General features: G+C 34.5%; 2 protein-coding genes across 2 annotated transcripts; one reads left to right on the forward strand and one right to left on the reverse strand.

Annotated features, from left to right (window-relative positions):
• Positions 1 to 667: 667 nt before the first annotated feature.
• LOC106439497 (protein S-acyltransferase 24-like) lies at positions 668 to 5,095 on the reverse strand. Its single transcript, XM_013880951.3, has 13 exons — positions 4,605 to 5,095; positions 4,362 to 4,502; positions 3,850 to 3,962; positions 3,337 to 3,416; positions 3,065 to 3,228; positions 2,625 to 2,763; positions 2,423 to 2,522; positions 2,246 to 2,303; positions 2,057 to 2,134; positions 1,838 to 1,936; positions 1,607 to 1,685; positions 1,357 to 1,505; positions 668 to 1,256 (listed from the first exon to the last, which is right to left on the reverse strand). Exons 1-13 carry the CDS (start codon positions 4,860 to 4,862, stop codon positions 852 to 854), a joined length of 1,863 nt encoding a protein of 620 aa, XP_013736405.2. The 5' UTR covers positions 4,863 to 5,095; the 3' UTR covers positions 668 to 851.
• Positions 5,096 to 11,804: 6,709 nt separating this feature from the next.
• LOC106448607 lies at positions 11,805 to 16,430 on the forward strand. The gene is made up of 5 exons (XM_048767416.1): positions 11,805 to 12,475; positions 12,604 to 12,684; positions 12,890 to 12,954; positions 13,081 to 13,162; positions 14,588 to 16,430. The coding sequence occupies exon 5, from the start codon at positions 15,099 to 15,101 to the stop codon at positions 16,413 to 16,415; it is 1,317 nt and encodes a 438-aa protein (XP_048623373.1). The 5' UTR covers positions 11,805 to 12,475; positions 12,604 to 12,684; positions 12,890 to 12,954; positions 13,081 to 13,162; positions 14,588 to 15,098; the 3' UTR covers positions 16,416 to 16,430.
• The last annotated feature ends 8,208 nt before the right edge of the window (positions 16,431 to 24,638 follow it).

Below are 24,638 nucleotides of genomic sequence, written 5' to 3' on the forward strand. Positions count from 1 at the left end.
ACCAATCCTTCAAAGACATAAACGTGTGACCAGTTTGGAACGTTTCTCCTTACAGATAGATGTACATAATTGCATTACTGAAGCTATCAAGTTATTTCCTAAGGATCATGAAGAGGTTTCTCACATTCGGGAATAGGAGGATTGAAAATATTTTTCATATGTCAAATACAGGAATCCAACTTAGTTAAAGCTAGCTTCGTTTGAAGGTATATATATATATGTGAGAAAGCTTCATTTCATAGAATTTTTGGCCATAAGGTTTTAAATTACTAAGAATGTTGTTGGCCACTGTTAGGTCTGATCCTCTCTTACCTCTATGATTTTTGGTTCAGGATATTGAAATAACTTAATAAGACCAAGTATTCTTTGTCTGTTGCAAATTTAAACAAGGTTGTATTGCTCTGTCATAAACTATCTAACTGTTATGTTTACCGATTGCTACAGTGCTTTAACATTCTGGATGCCACTTGAGCTTTCTTTCAATCATCATCAAACCACAAAGATCTCTTTTTGCAGGTTTTGTCTTGTGGTAGAGGAGGATTTCAGATTCAGATTTTTGTAGACAGGAAGGAACATATACACACATATATGTTCTATTTTGTTATCTGTTGTTTACTTATATGAATCTGTAATGCAGTGTTTGCGACAATTAATTTACATCTGGTTATGATTTCAAAAAGCAAGGATTATCAAACTATATGTGGATACAAAGCTTCCATAACCCAACTAAGTAAATAAATAACGTACAACCATTTCTGTTAAACTGCTATCTTCACCAGAAATAGGGTGTTACAATGACTCGACGTGTTTCTTACAACACAAATGCACATTTGAAGAAGGAGACGACCATATCATGGAGGTACAACAGCTCGGGTGGGGTTCCGGCCAAGACCAAGTCCCAAACCCAAAGGAACACTATCACTCTTTGGTTTACTGCTATGGCCATGGCTGCACTTGGAAGAATGAACATGTCCTGACTGGGAATTGTGTATTGGGTTAACATCTACAGCAACGTGGCCATTGCCGTTTTGAAGATTGGAACTTCGCTGCATCTGCATCATACTAATACCCTCTTGTCTCGGTGTTGAGTCTTCTTCTTGACACTCAATATCTTCGTTATAACCTTTCAACAAGAAATCCGAGCAGTTTCTCTTGTAACCGAGATCGTATGGATTCCTGAACCGACCTCCTGGACCTCTGAGGTAGCTGTAGCGCAGTGCATTAGCCATTTCGTTTGTTGTTATATTTCTCGATATCTGTTGAGCCCAAGGAGACGAGAGATTCAAATTGGATGAAGAAAACATCCAATTATGATCACAAAGACTTGCAAATGAGAAAAAGGGAGTGCGGACTCACCTGAGACCCCTGTATGACGGTTAAGACGGCAACTGAAAAGAAGAGGCAGAATTCAACAATCAGAAAGGATAATGCACCGACGTGATTAGTGGCGACATGGCTTATCCATGCTCCAAACGAAGATGGAGCTGAAGGGTCACTCAATACTCCTGCATGGATATAATACATCGTTTAAACTTTTATCTGAAAGTATTTTCCAGTTTTACATATCAGGATAAGCCTTAAAAAGCAAGTTCGATTACAAACATACTTGCAAGAGTGACTCCACCAGTTATCATCATCGCTAAAACTTCAAGTAGAAGAAAAAGAAAAAACTCCCTCTTGTTTTTCTGCGAGAGTAATAAGTCAAAAACAAACGCAATCCACATATTAGTAATCATGTTCGAGGAACAAAGCAGGGAAAATAAATAGAAGCGGTAATGCGATTTTGAGAAAGAACAATAATTTATGTCAAAAATGGTGTAGTGGAACATGTACTTACTTTTCCGACACAGTTTGATACCCAAGGACAATGGTGATCAAATTGCTCTACACAGCGATCGCATGTGGAACAGTGCTTAGCTCGAAGAGGTCTGATAATCTGAACAAAAAGAAACAAAGTAGCCCCGTGAAGACATAAATTTCATGATGTGCATCAATAATTGGATATTTGGTTTAATATATAAGAAATACATAAAGGGGAGGGAAGTTGGGGAGGTACCTTGCATGTTGCACAGAGCTGCGTCCAATTCCCAGAAAGCAAAGCAGGGTTGTTTAGCTCTATTTTCAACAGTGGTTCCTGTAAAAGGTTAAGAAAACTTGTAATGAGTAATGACACTTGAAAATACTCGAGATTATCTGAAACCATAAAATATGGAATTTGAGAACCAATAAAGTTAATGGTACCAACATCATCTTTCATGGTCTGCGGATCATGGATATTCATTTTTATATAACCTGGATCCTTCCTGCAGAAAAATATTTATATTATAAAACGAAAAGAAAACCACTTCTAGAGGTACGCAGATAATTTCGTACTAAGTAAATGCCATAAAAGAAATTGAAGTGATATAGGGTGAGCATGTACCTGCTACAACGGTAAAACAAAACTAGTCCTGCGGTTGCAAGAATGAATCCCAGCCATGCAAGCGAACCAATCCCAGTTGTTAGCTTTGGCAGGTTCGATGCTGCAATGACCAAAGGTTGCATAAAATAATAAGTTAAGCATGCATAGAATAATTACTTGATATGTTGCACACAAAAGAGATGCAAGAGGCCAAGGTAACTACCCAAAATAACAGAATTAGTATATATGAGCAGAAGCAGCAGGATCATGAACCAAAGAACAGGAGCAAGTCCCAACTTTGACAATTTTCCAAGGGGAGTGCTTCCGTCACACCGCTTTTCAAGCAGTCTTCTAGCATTACCCTGAAATGAAGTGTTTATCAGAAAAATATTCATACAGTAATTTGAAATGACTTCTCACATTTTCAAACATGATGCTGTTCATTCGAATGTAAAAAAAAAATGTGCAGGTTTTAAGAAACGGACATAACACAGCTACGAACAGTAATTGGTTTCCAGGTATGTGAAGTGCCAACAAACACCAGGCCAATAGAATGATTCAATTACAAATACGATGCTAGCCGGAGTAGCCACTAGGAAAGTATCAAATCAACAGTTTAACTAAAAATTGATGCACTGCCGAAAAAGTGAATCGGATACCTACAAGGAAAAAGGAAACTTGTCGGTGATTCTTTTCAGCAGCAAGTTGTGCGGGTGTAAGCCCGGTGTTGTCAGTAATCATCAAATCGTCTTTCTTTCCAGCCTGAACCAACACAGTGCAAGCCTCCAGATTACCTCGAATGGCAGCCCAGTGCAAAGGAGTGCATCCTGATAACAGAATCAACAAATGGAAAAAATATGATATATAAATCTGATTTTCTAATCTAACTCAATAAATAAGGAGGATGTAAAAGAAAGTTTATGTTTGTAAGCAACCTTCTTTGTCCTGCCGTCCTCTATATGCGTCTAAAAATAAAAGAAGGCGAATGGAATCTGCAAAACCTTTATATGCAGCCCTGAATTTCTCAAAACATGAGAAGAAAAGAAAGACAATTAGAACTTTCTCCTGAATAGCTACCGAAAATAGCAATTTGAATGTCAACATAAGCAAGCCTGAAACCAAGCAGCAGAATAATGCATGCAACAATACAGAACTCTCAGTAGAACTATGAAGAAACAACTAACCAATATAATTAGTCTCTAGATCGAAACAGAAATATATATTCCAGAGATCTTCAAAACAAAACAAAAAAACTCGAGAACCAGTAAAAACCAATTTAGCAACTAGGACAACCTAGAGGAATATGTAACGAAAATAAATAAAATCAACTATCCAGTCTCTAAGCAAACCTAAGCAATAAGACGTAAGTATGAAAAGAAGCCAAAAACCATTAACTAAGTAACAAATTCAGCAAGACAAGCTTGTGTTCCACTACGCGGCAACCTTACCAGTGCAAGGGGCTTCTTCCATCATTATCAGGCACATCAGGATCAGCATTCCACTTTGAGACGACATGGCAGAGAAAAGCTGTCTGGCCATACTGTGCTGCCACATGTGTTGGCTGCAAACATTTTACTATTAACATGCATCCATTAAGAAATAAACAAGAGAAGGGATATCCGATTGGATCTAGCAGAGAGCTTAGTTCATAATCCAAGGGTCAGGTATTTAGAGTCAGATCAAGCCATTTTATAATTTAAAATGCATAATGTTGGTTGAACATATGAGCTCATCATCTTCCTAACTGAAACATGTGGCAAACTACGAAGTGCTGTTTTAACTACATTAAACTCAGAACACACCCATCCTACTAGAAAAATGCAACCACAATATGACAAGCAAGCAATACTAGTTACAGAACCTGAGTGCCAGCCTAAAGCACTGTTCAAAAGAGCAGTTCACTAGCATTTAAACAACATACAATCTCCATAAAAAAAAAACAGTTAAAGAGGAGTTGAACCTGATATCCATACATATCTGTAGCATCTACCCTCGCACCCTCTTGCAGTAAGAGTTCCGCAACTTGTGTAGCACCACGAACAGCACTCCAATGCAATGCAGTCTGTCCAGTATGATCCGTCGCGTGTACATCTCCACCATGCTGTAAAACCCCAAATGCTTTAGCTTAACGATCCACAAACAACACACAAAAGAAAAACCAAATTGGAAAATAAATAAAAAAGGATTAAACTTTTGTAGTAACCTCGATAATGTACTGAGCAACGGCGGAGCGGTTGTTCAATGCAGACCACTGAAGAGCATAGTAGCCAAGACCATCGGGCTCAGAAACAGAGCAACCCTCACACTCAACCAATCTATGAAGCTTCTCCAAATCACCATACGCAGCGGCAGTGTACACATCGTTCTTCAAACTCTCGTCCTCAATCGGTTTAGAGCTCGATTCGCCGTTCTCCTTGTGATTAGATTGGACTTCCTCCACCACCTCGATCTCCGACGACATCCCCTTCCCCCCTCAGATTCTATCGCGATTGTGTGGATTCGATTCGATTCGGTTTTAAGCTTTCAAGGGTTGACCTTTTTGATGGTTACTGCCTCCCCCACCACCCACCTTGGCATAGACTAATCGTGAGGGTGGTGGTGCTTTCTAGGGTTTTTCTGGAGAATAATAATAATAATCAGAGGAGGAAGAAGAAGAAGAAGAAGATGATTGATAGTCTATTACGATTGCTGTTGACTCAGAAATGTAACGAAATCAAGACCGGTCAGAGTCGAATCTCACCGTTCATTTTTATTTATTTTAAACCATTTGAGAAAAAGATTGTTGAATATTGTTCAAACTAGTTTTGCTGGCTTGGTTTAGATTTTTCGGTTAGTTTGGTTAATCTATAATTGCGCCAAATTGAACCGAAAATAAAAGTTCAGTACGGTTTAATCAGGTTAGTGAAAATCAATCTAAATTAAACGAAGATTTTGGTTTCAGCTTAATCTCAACTGAGATTTTACATTTTTCAGTTAAATTAAATTTAATTTAATTTAATTTAATTAGGTTGGTTATTTCGATTCAAAATTTGATAATTTTGATTTAAAATTTGGTTAGTTATGTCAGAATTTTGTTTAGCTTGTTATAGTTTGGATGTAATTTTTAAAAGGGAATTGAAGTAATCAATTAACGAAGAATTTTAAAATCCACCAAACTGAACCAAAGCAATTTATATGAATTAAAGGAAATGAAAATTAGTGAGTGAGTGGGAAAATAATTTTCATAATTTTTCAGAAAGTCAACTATATATGTTCTGCTACCTGATCTTGTCGTCAAATGAAACACAATAGCATGTAGTAATATAATATGATGTGCATTGTTGAATCTTAATACTTTATCTATATATAATAGGAAACCAGATTTTAGTGATTCATGAAGTCACTGTTTTTTTATAGGAAAAAAAAAGACTTTAATCCAACAGTCATATTTGTTTGACTTTTATAATCTAACGGTTAGGATATTGTCTTATAGAATAGTCTGACGTCATCAATTTATTTTGCCAAACGACTTCCTTTGTAGTCTTCTCCGAAGCAGCACCGTCCTTAAACCACAACTTTTCTACAGTAGTGTCTTTTAAATTTTTTTTTTTTTTTGATAACCGTGGGGATCCGACGACCGAGGTCAAACCGATTAATCCCACGAGGCCCGCAGCAGCCACGTAATTTCCTCCCCAGGAATTAGCAGGGAGGGCCCGGGTGACCAGCGGGAATCGAACCCGAAACCGTATTGGGGCCGAAGCTTTTTTCCCTCAAGTACCACTAGGCTAACCCCGCTGGTTAACAAGTTGCATTTGTTACAAGTATTTTAACAAGTTGCATTTGTTAACAAGTTTATATACCGAAACTTATAGCCTTCTATTTTGGTATCTATCTATGGACATAATCTATTCATCATCTTTCGTCATTTCCGCATCCCCTGAGGAACATTTGAAAAGATGTAACCTCAATTTTGTATTAATTAAAATAGCTCCCAATGCATAGGTGGCACTCAATTAGGTAGTCAATTACATTCAATTGAAAAATAAGTAGGTCCACATTCGATTTTTATATGTTGTTAGATACATAAGTTGGTCAAACTATATGATATAATGATATGATATGTTATTTTCTTTCCTTAAATCAAACCTACGGAATTACCATAAATGACTAATATATATATGACAATTAATGATTTTAATAATAAGGATTTGATAATAATTTATATCTCCTCCATCATTTTTTGTTTAATTTTATATTATTAAAATAAATTAAACAATCAAATTAGCTATAAAAGTAAAATTTAGATTGTTTCGTATATGTTATATTTTGAATTTTTAAAAACGACAATAAATGACTAAAACTATTAAAAATATTTTGTTAAAAATTAATGATCAATGGTTTAACATTTTTATTATAAGAAGATACACATGATTTTAAAACCATATGAGTAAAAAATATTATTTAATAATAAAATAAATATATATATATAGATTAAACATTATATACCATAGGATTACATAAATATTTTAATATTAAAATTTTCAATGAATTTTCAAGAACATTTATAAATTATAAACTTATTAAAGATTTCAGATTGAAAATTTTGTTATCGATGATTTAAATATTTTGTTATAAAATGATATGAATGATCATAGAACCGTATGATTATAAATTCTTATTTAATAAAAAACTATATAAAATATATTATTCTTAGAAAAATAGGTTGATCCATCTTAACTTATATTACACTTTTTATTAAACTAACTATCGAATTGATAAATAACGTACCAAAAAATGTTTTGCACTTTCCTTAAATAAAAGCTACGAAATTACCTAATATGATTAACATATATGTGAAATTAATTATTATGAATAATAAATATTTGATAACAATTTTTGTATCTTAGTTCTTTTTAAAAATTTTATATTATTAAAATATATTAAAAATCACATTAAATATATAATAAAAAACATTTATATTTTTTATATGTTATATTTTGAATTTTTCAAAACGTCTATAAATTATTAGAAATTTGAAGATCACCACTCTTAAAATTTTGTGATCAATAGATTATTTTTTTTGTCATAATAAGTTACAAATGATCATAAAATTGTATTAATATGAACTTTTATTTAATATTATAAGAAGATACACATGATTTTAAAACCATATGAGTAAAAAATATCATTTAATAATAAAACATATATATATATATAGATTAAACTATATACCATAAGATTACATAAATATTTTAATATTAAAACTTTCAATGAATTTTCAAAAACATTTATAAATTATAAACTTAGTAAAGATTTCACATTGAAAATTTTGTTATCGATGATTTAAATATTCAGTTATAAAACGATATGAATGATCATAGAAGTGTATGATTATAAATTCTCATTTAATAAATGACTATATAAAATATACTATTCTTAAAAAATAGGTTGGTCTATCTTAACTTACATTATATTTTTTATTAAACTAACTATCGAATATTCGAATTGATAAATAATCTACCAAATATTGTTTTTGCACTTTCCTTAATTAGAAGCTACGAAATTACTTAATATGATTAACGTATATATGAAAATTAATTATTATGAATAATAAATATTTGATAACAATTTTGGTATCTTAGTTCTTTTTTAAATTTTATATTAAAAGATAAAAAAAATCACATTAAATATATAATAAAAACATTTATATTTTTTCTTATATGTTATATTTTGAATTTTTCAAAACGTCTATATATTATTAGAAATTTGAAGATTCTCACTCTGAAAATTTTGTGATCAATAGATTTTTTTTTTTGTTATAATAAGTTACAAATGATCATAAAATATAACGCATATGAATTTTTATTTAATAAATATTCAAACTAAATAATATATATATATATACTAATGATTTAAAGTAACAAGATTGGCTGATCAATTTAGTTGTCCAGTTGAAATCTTTCAAAAGCATGTGAAAGACTAAAGTCAAAGTAAATATGGATTTAGAATAGTAGTTATATTTTACTTACCAAAATACCGAAAAAACCGAACCGAATCGAAACCAACCCGATATCTGGATTGAACACCTCTAATCCAAATGAAGCCAAACTATTGTTTCATTCTCCAAAATATAATAAAAATAATAACTTAATTCCGCGCAAGGTGCGGATCTTATCCTAGTACCTACTGTAAAAAGGAGAAAAGGATGATAAGTCAAAGAGAAAAATCACTTCTTGTCTTCTTCCTCCTTTGATCTCCTTACTCATCATCTCCTTTACTTTTGATTCTCTTTTTCTTTTTGTTCTGCTTACGTGACACCCATTGGTATCACTAATGACGAGACGTTGTGTTGTTGACGACGAGACGTGATCAATTATTCACCACAGGAGACAAAGCATTGATGTTGAAGATCCAGCGACGTTGCTCGATGCCGTTATAGGGAACGAAGGAGCCACCGTTCCAATGCGACCAGGCACGACTATCAATCATGAGCCACCGGAGGCGCATGTAATGTCATCAGAAAGCCACGTTGTGATACACCGGAGATCATACCAGCAGCCAACGATCCTAATCCAATCCGTAAGGTTAAGTGCACCTTTTTCCAAGTGTCTTGTGACGCAAGCAATTTTTGTGATAAACCCTAGCTTTATTTAATTCAATCTTGTCTCTTGTCTTGTGTTTGATCCTTTCTGATCTGGTATGACGTTGGTGAGTAGTTGTTCGATGGAAAAACAGGATTTTGGATTCACATTCCATTCTCTGATGTTGGTTTTAGGTGAAGGCTATTTCTCCTAAATTTTGGTATTCCGCTTAGAACTTTCAATCTGCATAGTTTATTGATTTCTGCTTGTTTTCTTGTAGTTTATTCATCATATTCTCTCTAGGTCATCGTCTCATGCCTTTCACATCCAAACCTGGTAAAAAAAAAATATCGCTGTACACTGGTTGTTTATCGATTGTTGTTCCTCTCGCCCTCTCTCCTTCCCACTAAATCAATTTGCTCACTGTTTGTTGATTATGTGTTCATAGCTACTATATACAGATTGTATGCGTAACTAATTATTTAAGGGCAGAATTATTCCAACAACACCCAATTAGGTTTTGAAATAGATGACTAATCTATCTAAACTATTAAAACAGGAGTACATTTTGTACTTTCCTCTTAGTTTTTCTCAATAATTACCACAGAATGCTATCTTCTAAACTATTAAAAGAGGAATACATTTTGTACTTTCACCTTAGTTTTCCTCAATAATTACCACAGAATGCCACTGACATTAAACTCACCATTTTATGTTTTACTAAACCGAGAAACACGTTCTGAGAACAAACCAAACAACCCGTTTCCTTAATTATTAAACCAGAAAATTATAAAACTCATTACTAAACCACATTCTACCACTTTCATACATATCATTCTATATATTACCTTAAACAAAAACGTTTTGTCTTACTATTAAACCATCAATTACAAACCATTACTAAATATCTACATCACAAAACAATCAAAATATATACAATTGCTGGTTACCATCATACCGTCGAATTGAATTGTCATACTCCCTTACTTCCTGAGTTCAGCGCATCAGATTAGTAGTTTTGGTCTGCAAAATCAAAACCATTATATTAGATAGATACAAATATATGTCATACGAAAAAATTATAGTTTATATCAATACTACTATAAATCATTTAATTCCACAACAATACTAACTTAGACAATACGATTTTTGGTATATGATTTTTTAATTGAAAATCAAAAGTAATCATTTATTATTCTCCAAAACAATTTACCTTATAAAATATATTCATATATTTAAGTCAACAAAGATATCACTAAACTACCACAAAATATATTTTTTGATTTCTAATCTTGCAAATCACGACAAAACTTCATTATTAACCTATAAATAATTACCTTCCATAATATATTCCTATATTTAAGCAACTATCAACCAATTCGATATCATTAAACTACCACAAGATCTTTTTTTCTTCCAAATCTTGCAGATCACGTAAACAACTAGCAAACGGATCAAAATTGAAATAAAATCGTAGAGTATATTCACTATTTAATACAAAAATATATCAACAAACAAAATCTTAGCACGTAATATGCGATTGTTTCTACCCTTTACTAACTAGCTATATATACATCTTCCCCATAGTTTCAACATCGTTTCATTCTAAGAAAATCCTCCAAAAATGTCTTTGACAGTTTCATGCAAACCTCAGAAAAAAACTATGAATGTAGTTTTCAAAGAAGTTTTCAACGACCTTTAAGGTATTTTTTTTTATAGTTTTGATGTCTTAGACAGTTTAAGAATTTTTATGTGTTATTTTAAAAGAACATACAAAATCTTGCGTTCTTTGATAGAATTTATGTTCTTTGCAGATTTCACTCAGTCAGATGTTCTCTACGGTGGAAGAATGGTAGCTGTGTCACAAAATTTTTTATTAGTTATGCAAACAACATTTGTTCTTTTTTCCAAAAAAAAATCATTTCAATAACAACAGAGTTCTTTCTTTTTCGAGATGGATATGCATTCTATTTTTTCATCTAAAACCACATCGAAATAAACTTGGTGTTATATAAGACTACCAGCGAAATATATTCAAGCAAGTTAAAAAAAAAAACTAAACTTAAACCGGGGTGCTAAGCTTCTTATTCTACACAGTCCTACTTTTCTTTCACCTTTAGAATTAGTTACAATAGAGAAGTGATTAATTAGTTCAAAAAATAAAATAAAAAATAGATCTTGACCAACGTGAAATGCGTAGATTGTAGATGTACCAAAATAACTGATTAATTAGTTCAAATTGGTTATTCATTTTTTTTTGAAAGATTTAATTATTCACTAGATTTTGATTCGCGCTTTGAAAAGCGTGTGTTTGATCATTTTGATAGAATTGAAACATAAATCATTATGTTTTTGATCATTTTGATAAAAGTTACATGGAACTATAAATTTTTATTAAAAAAATAATTTAATTTTTTTTTACTTTTAAAACGTGTTTTCATATCTAACATGGACTTGTTGTCGAGCCGGTAAATCTGACAATCCATGTATATCAACTTCAAATTTAATAAAAATCCATTAATTGAAAATATGATAAAATTTAATAAAACCTATAAAATCCGCTATTAACCCATGATTCAATATCGCTTGATTCTATAAATATCCAAAAAAAAATATGATAACAAATTCTTAAAAATTGATTAAATTTCTCATATATTACACAAAATTAAATAAAATTGTGAACTTTTGACTTTGAAGAAAATTGTATTATATTTTTTAATATTTTTATTGATGTGATAGTATAAATTTATTTTTGTTATTAATAACCTATTATGCATTTGTACTTTTTATTTATTTTAAATTTAAGTTTATGATAATTAACTAAGATTTTGAAAAATTTTGGTTTAATTTTTTATATTTATAAAAACTTTAGTAATATTGGCTGAATTGATTTCTAATGGTAGTAATAAGGAATCAAAAGAGGTTAGAGGTGAATAAGTTAATGATTTTGTAAAAAGTAAATTTAGTGTCGGTATAAAAAATTATTAATGGGCCCATCAATCAAGTGGGTTGCATAAGAAACACCAACAGTAAGAGAAACGTGAATCTCTTTTCTACTTTATGCAAACGGTTATACGTTTTAACGTTGAATCATAAGAGCATGTTTATTGCTGTATCTTAACAGCATATCTTACATTAAATGTAATTAAAAGAATTAAACCAAAAATGAAAAGCAGAAAACGCGTCTCTTAATTAAGAACAATAAGACACGGTCCCTTAGGGGCACGTGTCACGCCTCAGTTTGGCAGAGGATAGGTGGAGACCTTGGTCCCGTCTCATTTGTCGCGTCTGTTTCTCTTTCTCTCCGTCTCGATTCTCTCCGAGGCGAGAAGACGATCTCTCATCGTATCGGCGGTGAAGTTTCTGTCGGTGACTCTCGTGGACGAAGGAAGACGGCGGGTCTCTTTCCGGTGCTTTCCTCCACCCAGGAAGCCGGGGACCTCTCTATCTTGGTGGTTCTCTGAGGCGAAGACCAAACGGTGAATCTCAATCGACTGCTCCGCCGAATCGAAAGGTAAAGCTTCGTTGATATGTATATATGTTTGAAGATTTCGATTATGCATGTCTCATATCGTGTCTTAATTTGAATATCTATGTTTGAATGTTAATTTGTTTTGATATTTTATGTCTTCCTGTCTTTAGATTGATATATCAAGAGGCGTGATGAAGGGGTTAAGGGACGATGAAGAAACTCGACACTGATGGTTCCAGTTGTGCATCAAGGTAAAAGCCATCAATTTCCTCGGTTGAATTTGATAAAAATCATGTCTTAGGTGTCTTTAATTGGTTAAAGCAAAGTCTTGTAAATTATGGTTAAATATATCGATTAATGATGTCTTAGATTGTGTCTTAACATGAATCTCTATGTAAAGAACTTTAATTTGTTTTGATCTTTCATGTCTTTGTGTCTTTGGATTGAATGATCAAGAGGCAAGATGAAGGTTAAGGGACGATGAAGAAACTGGAGACTGATGGTTCCGATTGTTCATCAAGGTAAAAGCCATAACTTCCTCTGTTGAATTTGATCAAAAATATGTCTTTGCTATCTTTAATTGGTTATAGCATTGTCTTGTGCCTTATGTTGTGGTTTATGGTTGGGTTTTTATTGTCTCTATGTAGACTGGAGCGTAATGAAGACCACATGACTGAAGAATCCTCCACTCTGACCACAGGAAAGAAAGCTAAACGATTGTTCATCAAGGTAAAAGCTTTCTCTTTGGTCTGTTGTATTTAATAAATGCTATCTCTTTGGTCTGTTGTTATAGGTTTGGTAATAAATTCTCTGTTCAAGTGGTTAGTGTTAGATTAGAGTTGTAATAAATAGATTTTTATGGTTAGATAGAAATCAATTGTTAGATACAAATGAATGGTGTAGATATATGTCAACTCGTGTGATCAATGCTTTCATCCAAGGTTTGCGTCTTTAAAAATCTTCCCTTCTCCTCTTATTCAAACCGTGTTCTTGTCACTTCTTTTCATTTCTGTTCTTCTCACTTCTGTTCTTCTCGCTTCTGTTCTTTTGTTTCTTTCTCCCTTCAGCGTGCTTCAGTATGGATTCTTCTCCATCCACGCATACTTCAAAGTTTGTTGACTTACTTAACAGTCAACAAACCATTTCCTTCGGTAACTTTGAAGATTGTGTTGAACAATCTTCAAACTTTGGCCCTACTCCTGCCCAGCGTAGAGAAAGGAGGAAATGGACGCCTACGGATGATGTTCTCCTCATCAGCTCGTGGTTAAACACGAGCAAAGATCCTGTAGTGGGCAACGAGCAAAAATCAGGAGCATTTTGGACACGAGTTGCGGCCTACTTCGCGGCAAGTCCTCAAGTTGCTGGCTGCGAACAGAGAGAGGCAGCCCACTGCAAGCAGCGTTGGCACAAGATGAACGACCTCGTCTGCAAGTTTTGTGGATCATATGAGGCGGCTACTAGAGAGAAAAGCAGTGGGCAAAATGAGAATGATATTCTCAAATTGGCTCATCAGATATTCTACAACAACCACAACAAGAAATTTACACTTGACCACGCTTGGAAAGAGCTCCGGAACGACCAGAAGTGGTGTGAGCAATCCACTGCCAAGACCGAGGGAATCTCAAAAAAAGAAAATGTGAGGACGGTGCAGATTCATAAACCTCTCGAGCAACTGAATCCACCCGTCCTCAGGGGGTTAAGGCTGCAAAGGCTAGTGGGAAGAAGCCGGTGGTAAAGGAGAAAGGGCTTAATGATTTTCAGACAATGTGGTCTATAAAACAACAGGATTTGGTCATCAAAGAACGGTTGTCTAAGATGAGTCTACTTGACAATCTTATTGCCAAAAAAGAACCGTTGGGGGAGTCTGAAGAAGCCCTCAAGAATAAGCTAATTAATGATTTGTTGTCTAATTAGTTTAGCTCTAAGCGTAGTTGTTTAAATTTCCCTTGGTCTTGTTCTTGTTATGTTGTTGTTGCTATGTTGTTCTTTGTTCTTGTTGTTGTAAAATGTTATGTGTCAGTTATGGCTAAAATGTAGTTGTTTAAACTTCTTGTTGTTACATGTTCTTGTTGCTAAAATGTTTCTCGGTTATGGCTAAAATGTTTCTCGGTTATGGCTAGTGGTGTTGATCAAATGTTCTGTTCTAAAATGCAGGTGTGTGTTCACAGCATGGAGCATTGGGAGTCCGTGTGTGCTGACTTCTTGTGTCACGAAAATAAGGGCATAGTTGGTACTCTTGTGTTGCTGTCTTCTTGTGTCACGTTATTTATGTTGTTGCTGTCTTCTTGTGTCACGAGTTTTGATTATCAGAGCATTTTTGGCTCTTGTTGTTGTACCCTTGTCATGTATGTCTTCTTGTGTCAAGTTATATATGTGTGTCATGTATGTACTTTTTATAAATTTCAGATACAATACTTCTCTTTATATATCAGAAACAATCACTAAACTTTCTCACATTCAACTCTCTCATATCTTTCCCCTCATCATTCTCGTTTATCATTCTTCTCTTTACCATTAACCAATCACTAAACAATCATTCTTCTCTTTATCATTCTCGTCTCACATCCTTCTCACCATTCTCTTCGCTTATCATTCTCGTTTATCACCATTCGCTTATCATTAACCAATCACTAAACAATCACTCTTCTCACCAAATAAACCTCTCATGGCATCTTCTTCACATCACAATTTCGACCGATCACTTGATGAAGCTTTTGACGAAGCTTTTGATGAATATTTCGATAAAGCTTTTGAAAATTTGTGTAATGTGAATGGAGATCAAGAAGCTGAAAGGAAGACAAGAAAAAAACGAGTTTTTATCGAACGCAATCGTGAAGAAGGCCATATCCGGTTGTGGAATGATTATTTCAGTGACACTCCAACATATCCTGAAAATCTATTCCGACGACGATTTAGAATGAACAAGCCATTGTTCATGAGTATTGTTGATCGTCTCTCCAATGAAGTTACATTCTTTTGTCAAAAGAAGGACTGTATCAGAAGGCTTGGTCTCTCTACACTTCAAAAGTGTACAGCAGCTATTCGTGTGTTGGCATATGGTTCTGCGCTTGATGCGGTCGACGAATACCTCAGGCTCGGTTCAACCACTACTCGGTTATGTGTGGAAAATTTTGTGGAAGCAATAACAAATTTGTTCGGCGATGAGTACCTAAGAAGACCAACACCAGATGATCTTCAACGTCTTCTTCATATTGGAGAGCTTCGTGGATATACCGGAATGATAGGAAGCATCGATTGTATGCATTGGGAGTGGAAGAATTGTCCCACCGCTTGGAAAGGGCAATATTCTCGTGGCTCAGGCAAACCCACAATTGTTTTAGAGGCGGTTGCTTCATATGATCTCTGGATATGGCATGCGTTTTTTGGACCTCCAGGTACCTTAAATGATATTAATGTTCTTGATCGCTCACCTGTTTTTGATGACATAATAAATGGTCGAGCTCCGCAAGTGAATTTCTCCGTCAACGGAAACGAGTATAATTTGGCTTACTATCTCACCGATGGTATTTATCCGAAATGGGCAACTTTTATCCAATCTATTCCAATTCCACAAGGGCCGAAAGCAGTTTTATTTGCTCAACGTCAAGAAGCTGCCAGAAAAGATGTCGAGCGTGCTTTCGGAGTCTTACAAGCTCGATTTGCCATTGTTAAAAATCCGGCACTTTCTTGGGATAAAGTCAAGATTGGAAAGATTATGAGAGCGTGTATCATACTCCATAATATGATAGTAGAAGACGAACGAGATGAATACACTCAATATGATGTTTCGGATTTCCAACAAAGAGAAGGCAGCGGAAGTTCACATGTCGATCTCACATATTCGACAGATATCCCAACAAATATCGCCAATCAGATGGGTGTTCGAACCAGAATTCGTGATAGACAAGCACATCAACAACTGAAAGGTGATTTGGTTGAACATATATGGCGTAAATTTGGACATGATCAAGACAACAACTGAGCTTCGATGTCTCTTTCAAATTATTATCGTTTTTAAGTAATTTTTGTTTTATGTTTTTATGCTTTAATGTTTTTATTTTAAAATTTATGTTTCAAATAATATGCTTAACTTTGTTTTTTTAAAAATAAAATTATGTTTAATAATTTTTTATTTTTAAGAATCTCTAATTAAGATACTACCAATAAACCACTAACATTAAGGATCTCTTAACAAAGTAGCTTAACTTCACTTAAATACTAAAAAAAATCATTAAGAGCCTTTGAGTGGGGTTTACCAATAAACATGCTCTAAGAAATAGGTCTACAGAGAAAATTACTGTTATATCCTTAATAAAGGGTAAACCACCATTTGAAAAAGCAGTGGCGTAACATCTAATATGCCAGAGTAATAAGAGGGCAAATAATATGAATGATCATGTTTTAATAATATTGATGATTTCTTGAGTTAACATATTAATAGGAAAAGAAATCAATTCAGTGATTGTTATATTTCAAGAGATTTAACTCTTTTGAATGCTTAGGAATGCGTGGCAGGAGAATGAGTGAATAACTGCATCTTCTTTGTTAGCCAACGAACAATCAGCAAATCGCTTCATTTTTTTTCTCAGATTATTTATAGATGCTGACATCTTTCGTCTTTGAAAATGATACTTTCTCATACAAACTTTGAACTATGGGTAGTTAAAAAATATATTCAATTTTGTTGCGAAATTTTCCGAATACAGTTGCAATGTTTTTCTACTCAGAACTCATTGTGTTTTTTTTTGTCATATACATTTGTTATAACTCATAAATTATGTTTTGTACATTATAATTGACACCTCGCAAAAGAACTGATCTGAGAATCTAAAATAACGCTTCTTTTTTTGAATTTGTGTTTGTTTGTGATTGCAAATTATAGTATAGTCCCATCTCTCTTTTCAAACTTGTATGTATAATTTGTAAATTATCTAGATCGCTGAGAATTGGTAAAAGAGGGATTTGATTAGGAGGACCAGAAACAATTATTATGATCTATCATAGCCTCAACAACATCCTCAAGTGCATCACTGTTGCAGGCTGGAAATCAGGGATGGCAAAATGGTTGATGGAAGCATGATGGATCGACCAAAAATATGATCGGATGGGCGATATGATGGAATGCAAGTTATGATCCTGAAAACAAATGCAAAAACAAATGAGATATGATTTCTTATATGTTAAAACAAGATAAATAAAGATAGATAAGATGGAATTAGGCTGCTGGTCTGTGTGACACTCTCAGCCTAATCAGTTGATGATTGAAGTGGATTGAGATGGCGCTTTGCTTGCTGGATGTGTATCACTCTCAAGCTTGGCAAACGAAATGGAATGGAAGGATGGTGGATTGAGGACGCCACAAGACTCTATGGAAAGGAGGTTTGATAAGTCAAGATGCTCTGGAGCTGCTTCACACACACTCAAAAGACTTAGAACAATAGTTTTGACAAAACTAGAAAAACTGAATAATTCATATTAATTTCAAAGATGGGGTGATTTACAAAGACTAAGGACTTGAGCTTATATAGGCTCGACTAAGACACTTTCTAACAGTCTAAAATTGACTAAAGGAAACAAATAAATCGAAATAAAAGTCTTGGCTTAGAAGGCTTTGATGGCTCCATGAGAACTAGCCATTAGCTTGATTTGTGCCTTCAAAAGGGAATCTTGGATGATCTTGTATCTGGACAGCTTCTGGATGTAGCCACGGTCAAGAAGTCTTCCTGATATGTCTCTGAGTTGTCTAGATGAAGAATATGGCCGTTGGTCTTGAATAAATAATTGTAGAAACTCCTTCAAAGCATTTAGTGTAGATGCTGCCAAATATGGAAGGTTGATGGGAAGAGAGATCCGCCTGATCTCCTGGGTTCTGGTGCAGCTGAGGGCTTCTTGGATGTCTTCTGGATGTTTGAGATGGTCTCCTGGCTTCCATGAATAAGTCTGGGTCGAACCAAGTGGAGTTGGTTGAAGACTTTCCATAAATAATATCGGTTTGGCCAATTTGAGTAAACCGGCTTGATCTTTTGGTTTGATTGGGATCCGCCTGATCCAGTGTGGCATGGTACTTCCTAGGATTTTGTGGAGTGCCTCTGAATGACAGTATGAATGGTGACCAGGGAACGGCGAGGAATAATGCATTCCCTAACGTTCCAAAAAAAAAATTACCATTCACAAGGAATAATAATTCCCTCTTATTCCCTTTCATTCCTTTTTTTGTAGAGAATTAAAGAACAAAATTATTCTTTGTTAAATTTGATAAGGAACAACCATTCCTTTTCATTCCTGCTATTTTATTCTTGTACGTTCATTTTCTATTCGTTCCTCTTGTTTTCCGGATGGTCACCAGTCAGACCGTTAGAAGGTCGCCTGGTTGCCATTTTTGAGGTTAGTTTGATGTGAAACCCAGATCGTCCAAATAAAGCAAGTGTAGAACTGGTTTGACCGGTTTTGGGAAATTGATCATATCTTCCAATTTCCTTGACCATTTCTAGAGATATTGGGCTTTCTGGAAATCTGATACACTCCTCTTGACTCCTATGATCTGTTTTGGTACAGGACGCTTCTTCTTTGGGCTTGAATCCTCTTCTTAAGTCGCGTACTCGCAGATGGACGGGCTGAGAAACCTCTGAATTGTAAAATTCATAACGTCTTTCTCTGTAAATAGTTTGGGCCTAATCCAATTGGCCTGAACTCTGTCTTGAGTGTATAATCCATAAAAATTAGCCTCGTCATTTAAACCCTCCTGGTTTGTAAGATATGACATTTTTAGTGCACATATGTCCTGGTTGGCGCTTTGGCTGCTTGAGTAGGGCTTTGGGTTGACCTCTAGTTCAGTTTCTGATCTGATGGCCGCATCATACCCTCCCCCTTGACAAAGTTTCGACCTCGAAACTGGATAACCTGCACCAAGATAGAGCAAGTAAGCTTTCATACTCTTTTGAGATTCTAAGGTCTTACCATGATATTGTTTCGGTTTGGGGTTGGATTGTGCACCAGATGGCTCTTCTTTCAGCAATTAGGATAGGATCACGCCTCTGCTATGGACTTTGGCATTGCTTCTCTTATTCAAGGGATGATCCTCCATACTCCTAGTAGGCTTGGCTCTGACCATCTCTGGGGTTGATCCTCCTAGTAGCAAAAGATTATCTGGTGGGATTTCTTTGAAGCTTTCTTCTTTGCAACCTGAAATATTTTCAACATTCTGGACAAAGACCAAGTGAATTATATCTGATACTGGAGTTTCATGAACATAATCTATTATTGTCGAATTTACCTTGGATGCTTTAGCATGGTGAATAATGATATTCTTCTTTGGACAGATTTGGTTAGATGGTTGCCTTTATTGCAACTTTTTACCTTGGTTGGTATGACCACCTTTTTGTAATAGCTCAGCTCGGTTTTTATGTTCTTCTTGACTTATCCCTGGATCAAAACATATTGGCAAAGACAAATGTATTATACCAAAGTAGAGGGATTTATAAACGGAAGAAAACATAGAACAATTAACCATAAAGTTAACTGTGGCCGGAGTGATCTCTTGTACTTTATTTTGATGGTTCTCACCTAGGTTTCCTGTACTGATTTCACTTTTCCTTGGACAAGACAAGTGCATTAATCTTGTCATGGAATTAATAATATCATGATGATCTAGAGTGAAAGTTACCTCAGGCACTTGAACAAAAGATTGTTCAGATTTCGGTTTCCACTTGTGATGTGGATTTTGATTGAGCTCATGTACTGGTTCGGCCCTTGGAACTTCAGTAAGCATATGGCTCTCATCTGGTATCCCTGTACCAATAATATAAACGTTTAAACCAGTATCTAAAGGTGGTGTTAGACACTTACCTTGGTTTGATACTTTGATCACTGGTTTTGTTTTATTAAGCAACTTTGATTGCTTTGTGCTTTGAGCTTCCTTCTGGCCCATGGGAAGGCTTGTGCCTGGCGCGTCTTCTTTTATGTATCTAGGATCCTTTAGACCTGTAATAACACTCTTGGACAAAGACAAGTGCATCACAGAAGTGGTTGACGATTTATGAAAAGATTTATCAAGTTTAGGACTTACCTTAGTCTTTACTTGGACAATAGCTTGCTCTGGTTTTTCTTTGGACCTGATCAAAGTGTTTTGGCCGACACTTTTACTCATATTCATGGCCTCTGGGATGTCACTCTTCTGGTCTAAGCAGTGGACAATGGTGTGCCCCTTGTTTGGCTGAAAGTAGTCTTGTTGAGGCAAGACTATTTGACCTTCTTGTGCCACAATTTTCCTTGCTTCTTTGGAACCATGAGTTGGATATCTCCTTGGATATAGTTCCTGGATTTCAGAACTTTTAAAATCTGGTGCAAACTCATATCTCATGACTTCTTTAAGAGCTCTCCATTTTTTGATAGTTGGCTTCTTGTAAAACCGTCTATCATCTTCTTCTTGGACCCACCATTTAAAAGCTTCTTCTCTAAGTTGATCAATAGCATAAGCTAGCCTCTCTTTTCTTTGGATGTTGTTGAAGTGAAACCACTCATAAAGGTTCCTTTCCCATCTAAGATAACCTCTTTTTCCTGAAAATTTAAAGAGTTCAATTTTATCAGCAAAAGAGTTATACTCAAACCGAGAATTAACAACATGATGGTTGTGGGTTTTAGAAGTTGGAGTTTGATTGATCCTTGAAGGATCTGGTGGCTTGGGCTCGACATATACAGCCCCTGGTACATCTCCAAATCTCCTTTCTCCTTCATGTGGACGTTGGCCTTGTGCCTTGTTTCTCTTCTCCAACCGAGCAATCTGATTTTTGAGCTTTTGTAGAGCTGCAAAATGCTGGCTCAGTGTGGCCTCTAGGTTTTAGCCGTGTCCCTTCTCTTCCATTGCTTCCTGAAAACAATCTCAAAGATCAAGTGAAAGTATGGAAAGTTTTGGTAGAACCAAAATAAGATAAATGCAATGATGCAATTTACACTAAACCGAGAATTATGCAAATGTGAACCGATATGAACTAACTATGGAATAAATGATTTTTCTTTTGGTTTTTTGAATGTAAACTCAAAATGAAACTATATGATATGATAAGAAACACAAATAGAAAGAAAATATGAAAAGAAAACTAGCAATGAATTTTTTTTTTTGAATTTGTTTCTTTAGATGAAACAATTAAACCAACAATATGCAAATGATATAAACTATGGTTTTAAATATATTTTTTTCTTTTTGATGCAAGCACGAAATGAAGAAACAAATATGGTCTAACAAAATAACTAGGATGTTTTTTTTTTTTGACTTGATATGCAATGCACAAAGAAAATTGAAACAACTTAAATGCAGATTTTTTTTCTTTGACAGTTTTTGATTATGGAAACAAAAAAAAAAAGGAAACAAACACTTTCTTTTGGGATTTTCGAATTTTATTGAATCAAACAAAACTTTTTCTTTTCCTTTTCGTGGTTTATAAGAATTATGAACGGCAAGAACATAAAAATGAAGAAACAAAACTTGAAACAAAACTTGAAACAAAGAAACTGTTTTTATGGGTTTTCGGTTTATAAGATGGAAAAACAAATGCAAGCAATATGAATGATTTTTTTTTGAATGCAAATAACAAACTTATGAAACAAATATGGTATGCACGAAATTAGTAAAATGCTATGCCTTTTTTTTTAACTTTTCAATGCAAGAAACAAATATGGAAATGCAAATTTTTTTTTTTAATGAATGCACAAAATCTAAATATGGCAAGTGGAGCTGGGGGGAATGAATGAAACAACTAGACAAGTATTTCAAAAGAATTTCGTGGATCAAACTAGACAACTTCTTCTTCTTTAATTTTTTTTTCATAAGAACAATAACAATGCAAAAAAAAAAAAAATTAAATTAAAACAAATGCAAACAAATATGAATGATGCAAGGATAGAGTGACCTGATTCAGGAGCTTGAGCTCTGATACCAAATTTTGCATGCTGGAAATCAGGGATGACAAAATGGTTGATGGAACCTTGATGGATCGACCAAAAATATGATCGGATGGGCGATATGATGGAATGCAAGTTATGATCCTGAAAACAAATGCAAAAACAAATGAGATATGATTTATAATATGATAAAACAAGATAAATAAAGACAGATAGGATGGAATTAGGCTGTTGGTCGTGTGACACTCTCAGCCTAATCAGTTGATGATTGAAGTGGATTGAGATGGTGCTTTCCTTGCTGGATGTGTATCACTCTCAAGCTTGGCAAACGAAATGGAATGGAAGGATGGTGGGTTGAGGACGCCACAAGACTCTATGGAAAGGAGGCTTGATAAGTCAAGATGCTCTGGAGCTGCTTCACACACACTCAAAAGACTTAGAATAATAGTTTTGACAAAACTAGAAAAACTGAATAATTCATATTAATTTCAAAGATGGGGTGATTTACAAAGATTAAGGACTTGAGCTTATATAGGCTCGACTAAGACACTTTCTAACAGTCTAAAATTAACTAAAGGAAACAAATAAATCGAAATAAAAGTCTTGGCTGAGAAGGCTTTGATGGCTCCATGAGAACTAGCCATTAGCTTGATTTGTGCCTTCAAAAGGGAATCTTGGATGATCTTGTATCTGGACAGCTTCTGGATGTAGCCACGGTCAAGAAGTCTTCCTGATATGTCTCTGAGTTGTCTAGATGAAGAATATGGCTGTTGGTCTTGAATAAATAATTGTAGAAACTCCTTCAAAGTATTTAGTGTACATGCTGCCAAATATGGAAGGTTGATGGGAAGAGAGATCCGCCTGATCTCCTGGGTTCTGGTGCAGGTGAGGGCTTCTTGGATGTCTTCTGGATGGTTGAGATGGTCTCGTGGCTTCCATGAATAAGTCTGGGTCGAACCAAGTGGAGTTGGTTGAAGACTTTCCATAAATAATATCGGTTTGGCCAATTTGAGTAAACCGGCTTGATCTTTTGGTTTGATTGGGATCCGCCTGATCCAGTGTGGCATGGTGCTTCCTAGGATGTATTGGAGTGCCTCTGAATGACTTAGAAGGTCGCCTGGTTGCCATTCTTGAGGTTGGTTTGATGTGAAACCCGGATCGTCCAAATAAGGCAAGTGTAGAACTGGTTTGGCCGGTTTTGGGAAATTGATCATATCTTCCAATTTCCTTGACCATTTCTCGAGAAATTGGGCTTTATGGAAATCTGATACACTCCTCTTGACTCCTATGATCGGTTTTGGTACAGGCCGCTTCTTCTTTGGGTTTGAATCCTCTTCTAAAGTCGCGTACTCGCAGATGGACGGGCTGAGAAACCTCTGACTTGTAAAATTCATAACTTCTTGCTCCGTGAATAGTTTGGGCCTATTCCAATTTTTCTGAACTCCTTCTTGTGTGTAGAATCCATAAAAATTAGCTTCGTCATTTAAACCCTCCTGGTTTGTAAGATATTACATTTTTAGTGCACGTATGTCCTGGTTGGCGCCTTGGCTGGTTGAGTAAGGCTTTGGATTGACCTCTACTAGTTCAGTTTCTGATCTGACCGCATCAATCACTCAAGTGGGGAAGTTTGTACTCGAAAAAAGTGGAAAATTTCATCGGTAAATTTCTAGGGAAATTAAACATTTATGATGTTAGAAATTAGTAAACTACAAATGTAATAACTCTTCATTTTATATGGTACCTATTATTAAGGAGGATCATATGCTTATGAATTATGAATGGTCAAACACAATCATAGAATCCCAACAAATGATTTTCTTACAAATGTGTCTCTTTATTATAACTTATTTCACTAATGTTATTGAAAAGTGTGTATTTCCTATAGATTATGCCTTTTTATATAACTGATTTTTTACTTAAAAGGTTGCATCTTCTGAAACTAATATTTTCAAACTCTGTGTATTTTATACAACCTTTTTTCCAAGATTCAAATTTCAAAATGCTCCCAGAAAATTATTGATATAAATTCATTACATTATATCTTAATAAATTGAGAGTAACAAAATTTTCAAAATATTTTAAATCTATTGAAAAATACAAGTATCATTTTTAAAAATATATTAACCATTGCAACATTTGATGATCATTCATTGTATTTAATTTTTTGGTGTACAATGATGTCAATTTTGTATGGTTAACTGATACAACATGTGTTTTTGTCTTTAAGGTGTTGTGAACATTGAGAAAAAAAAAACATTAAGAAACAATGAAATAAAGAAAAAAGAAAGAAAAGGAGAAAAAGGAAAAA

The sequence above is a fragment of the Brassica napus genome, chromosome C9 (genome assembly GCF_020379485.1).
Source record: "Brassica napus cultivar Da-Ae chromosome C9, Da-Ae, whole genome shotgun sequence".
In the NCBI taxonomy this organism is placed as follows: Eukaryota; Viridiplantae; Streptophyta; class Magnoliopsida; order Brassicales; family Brassicaceae; genus Brassica; species Brassica napus.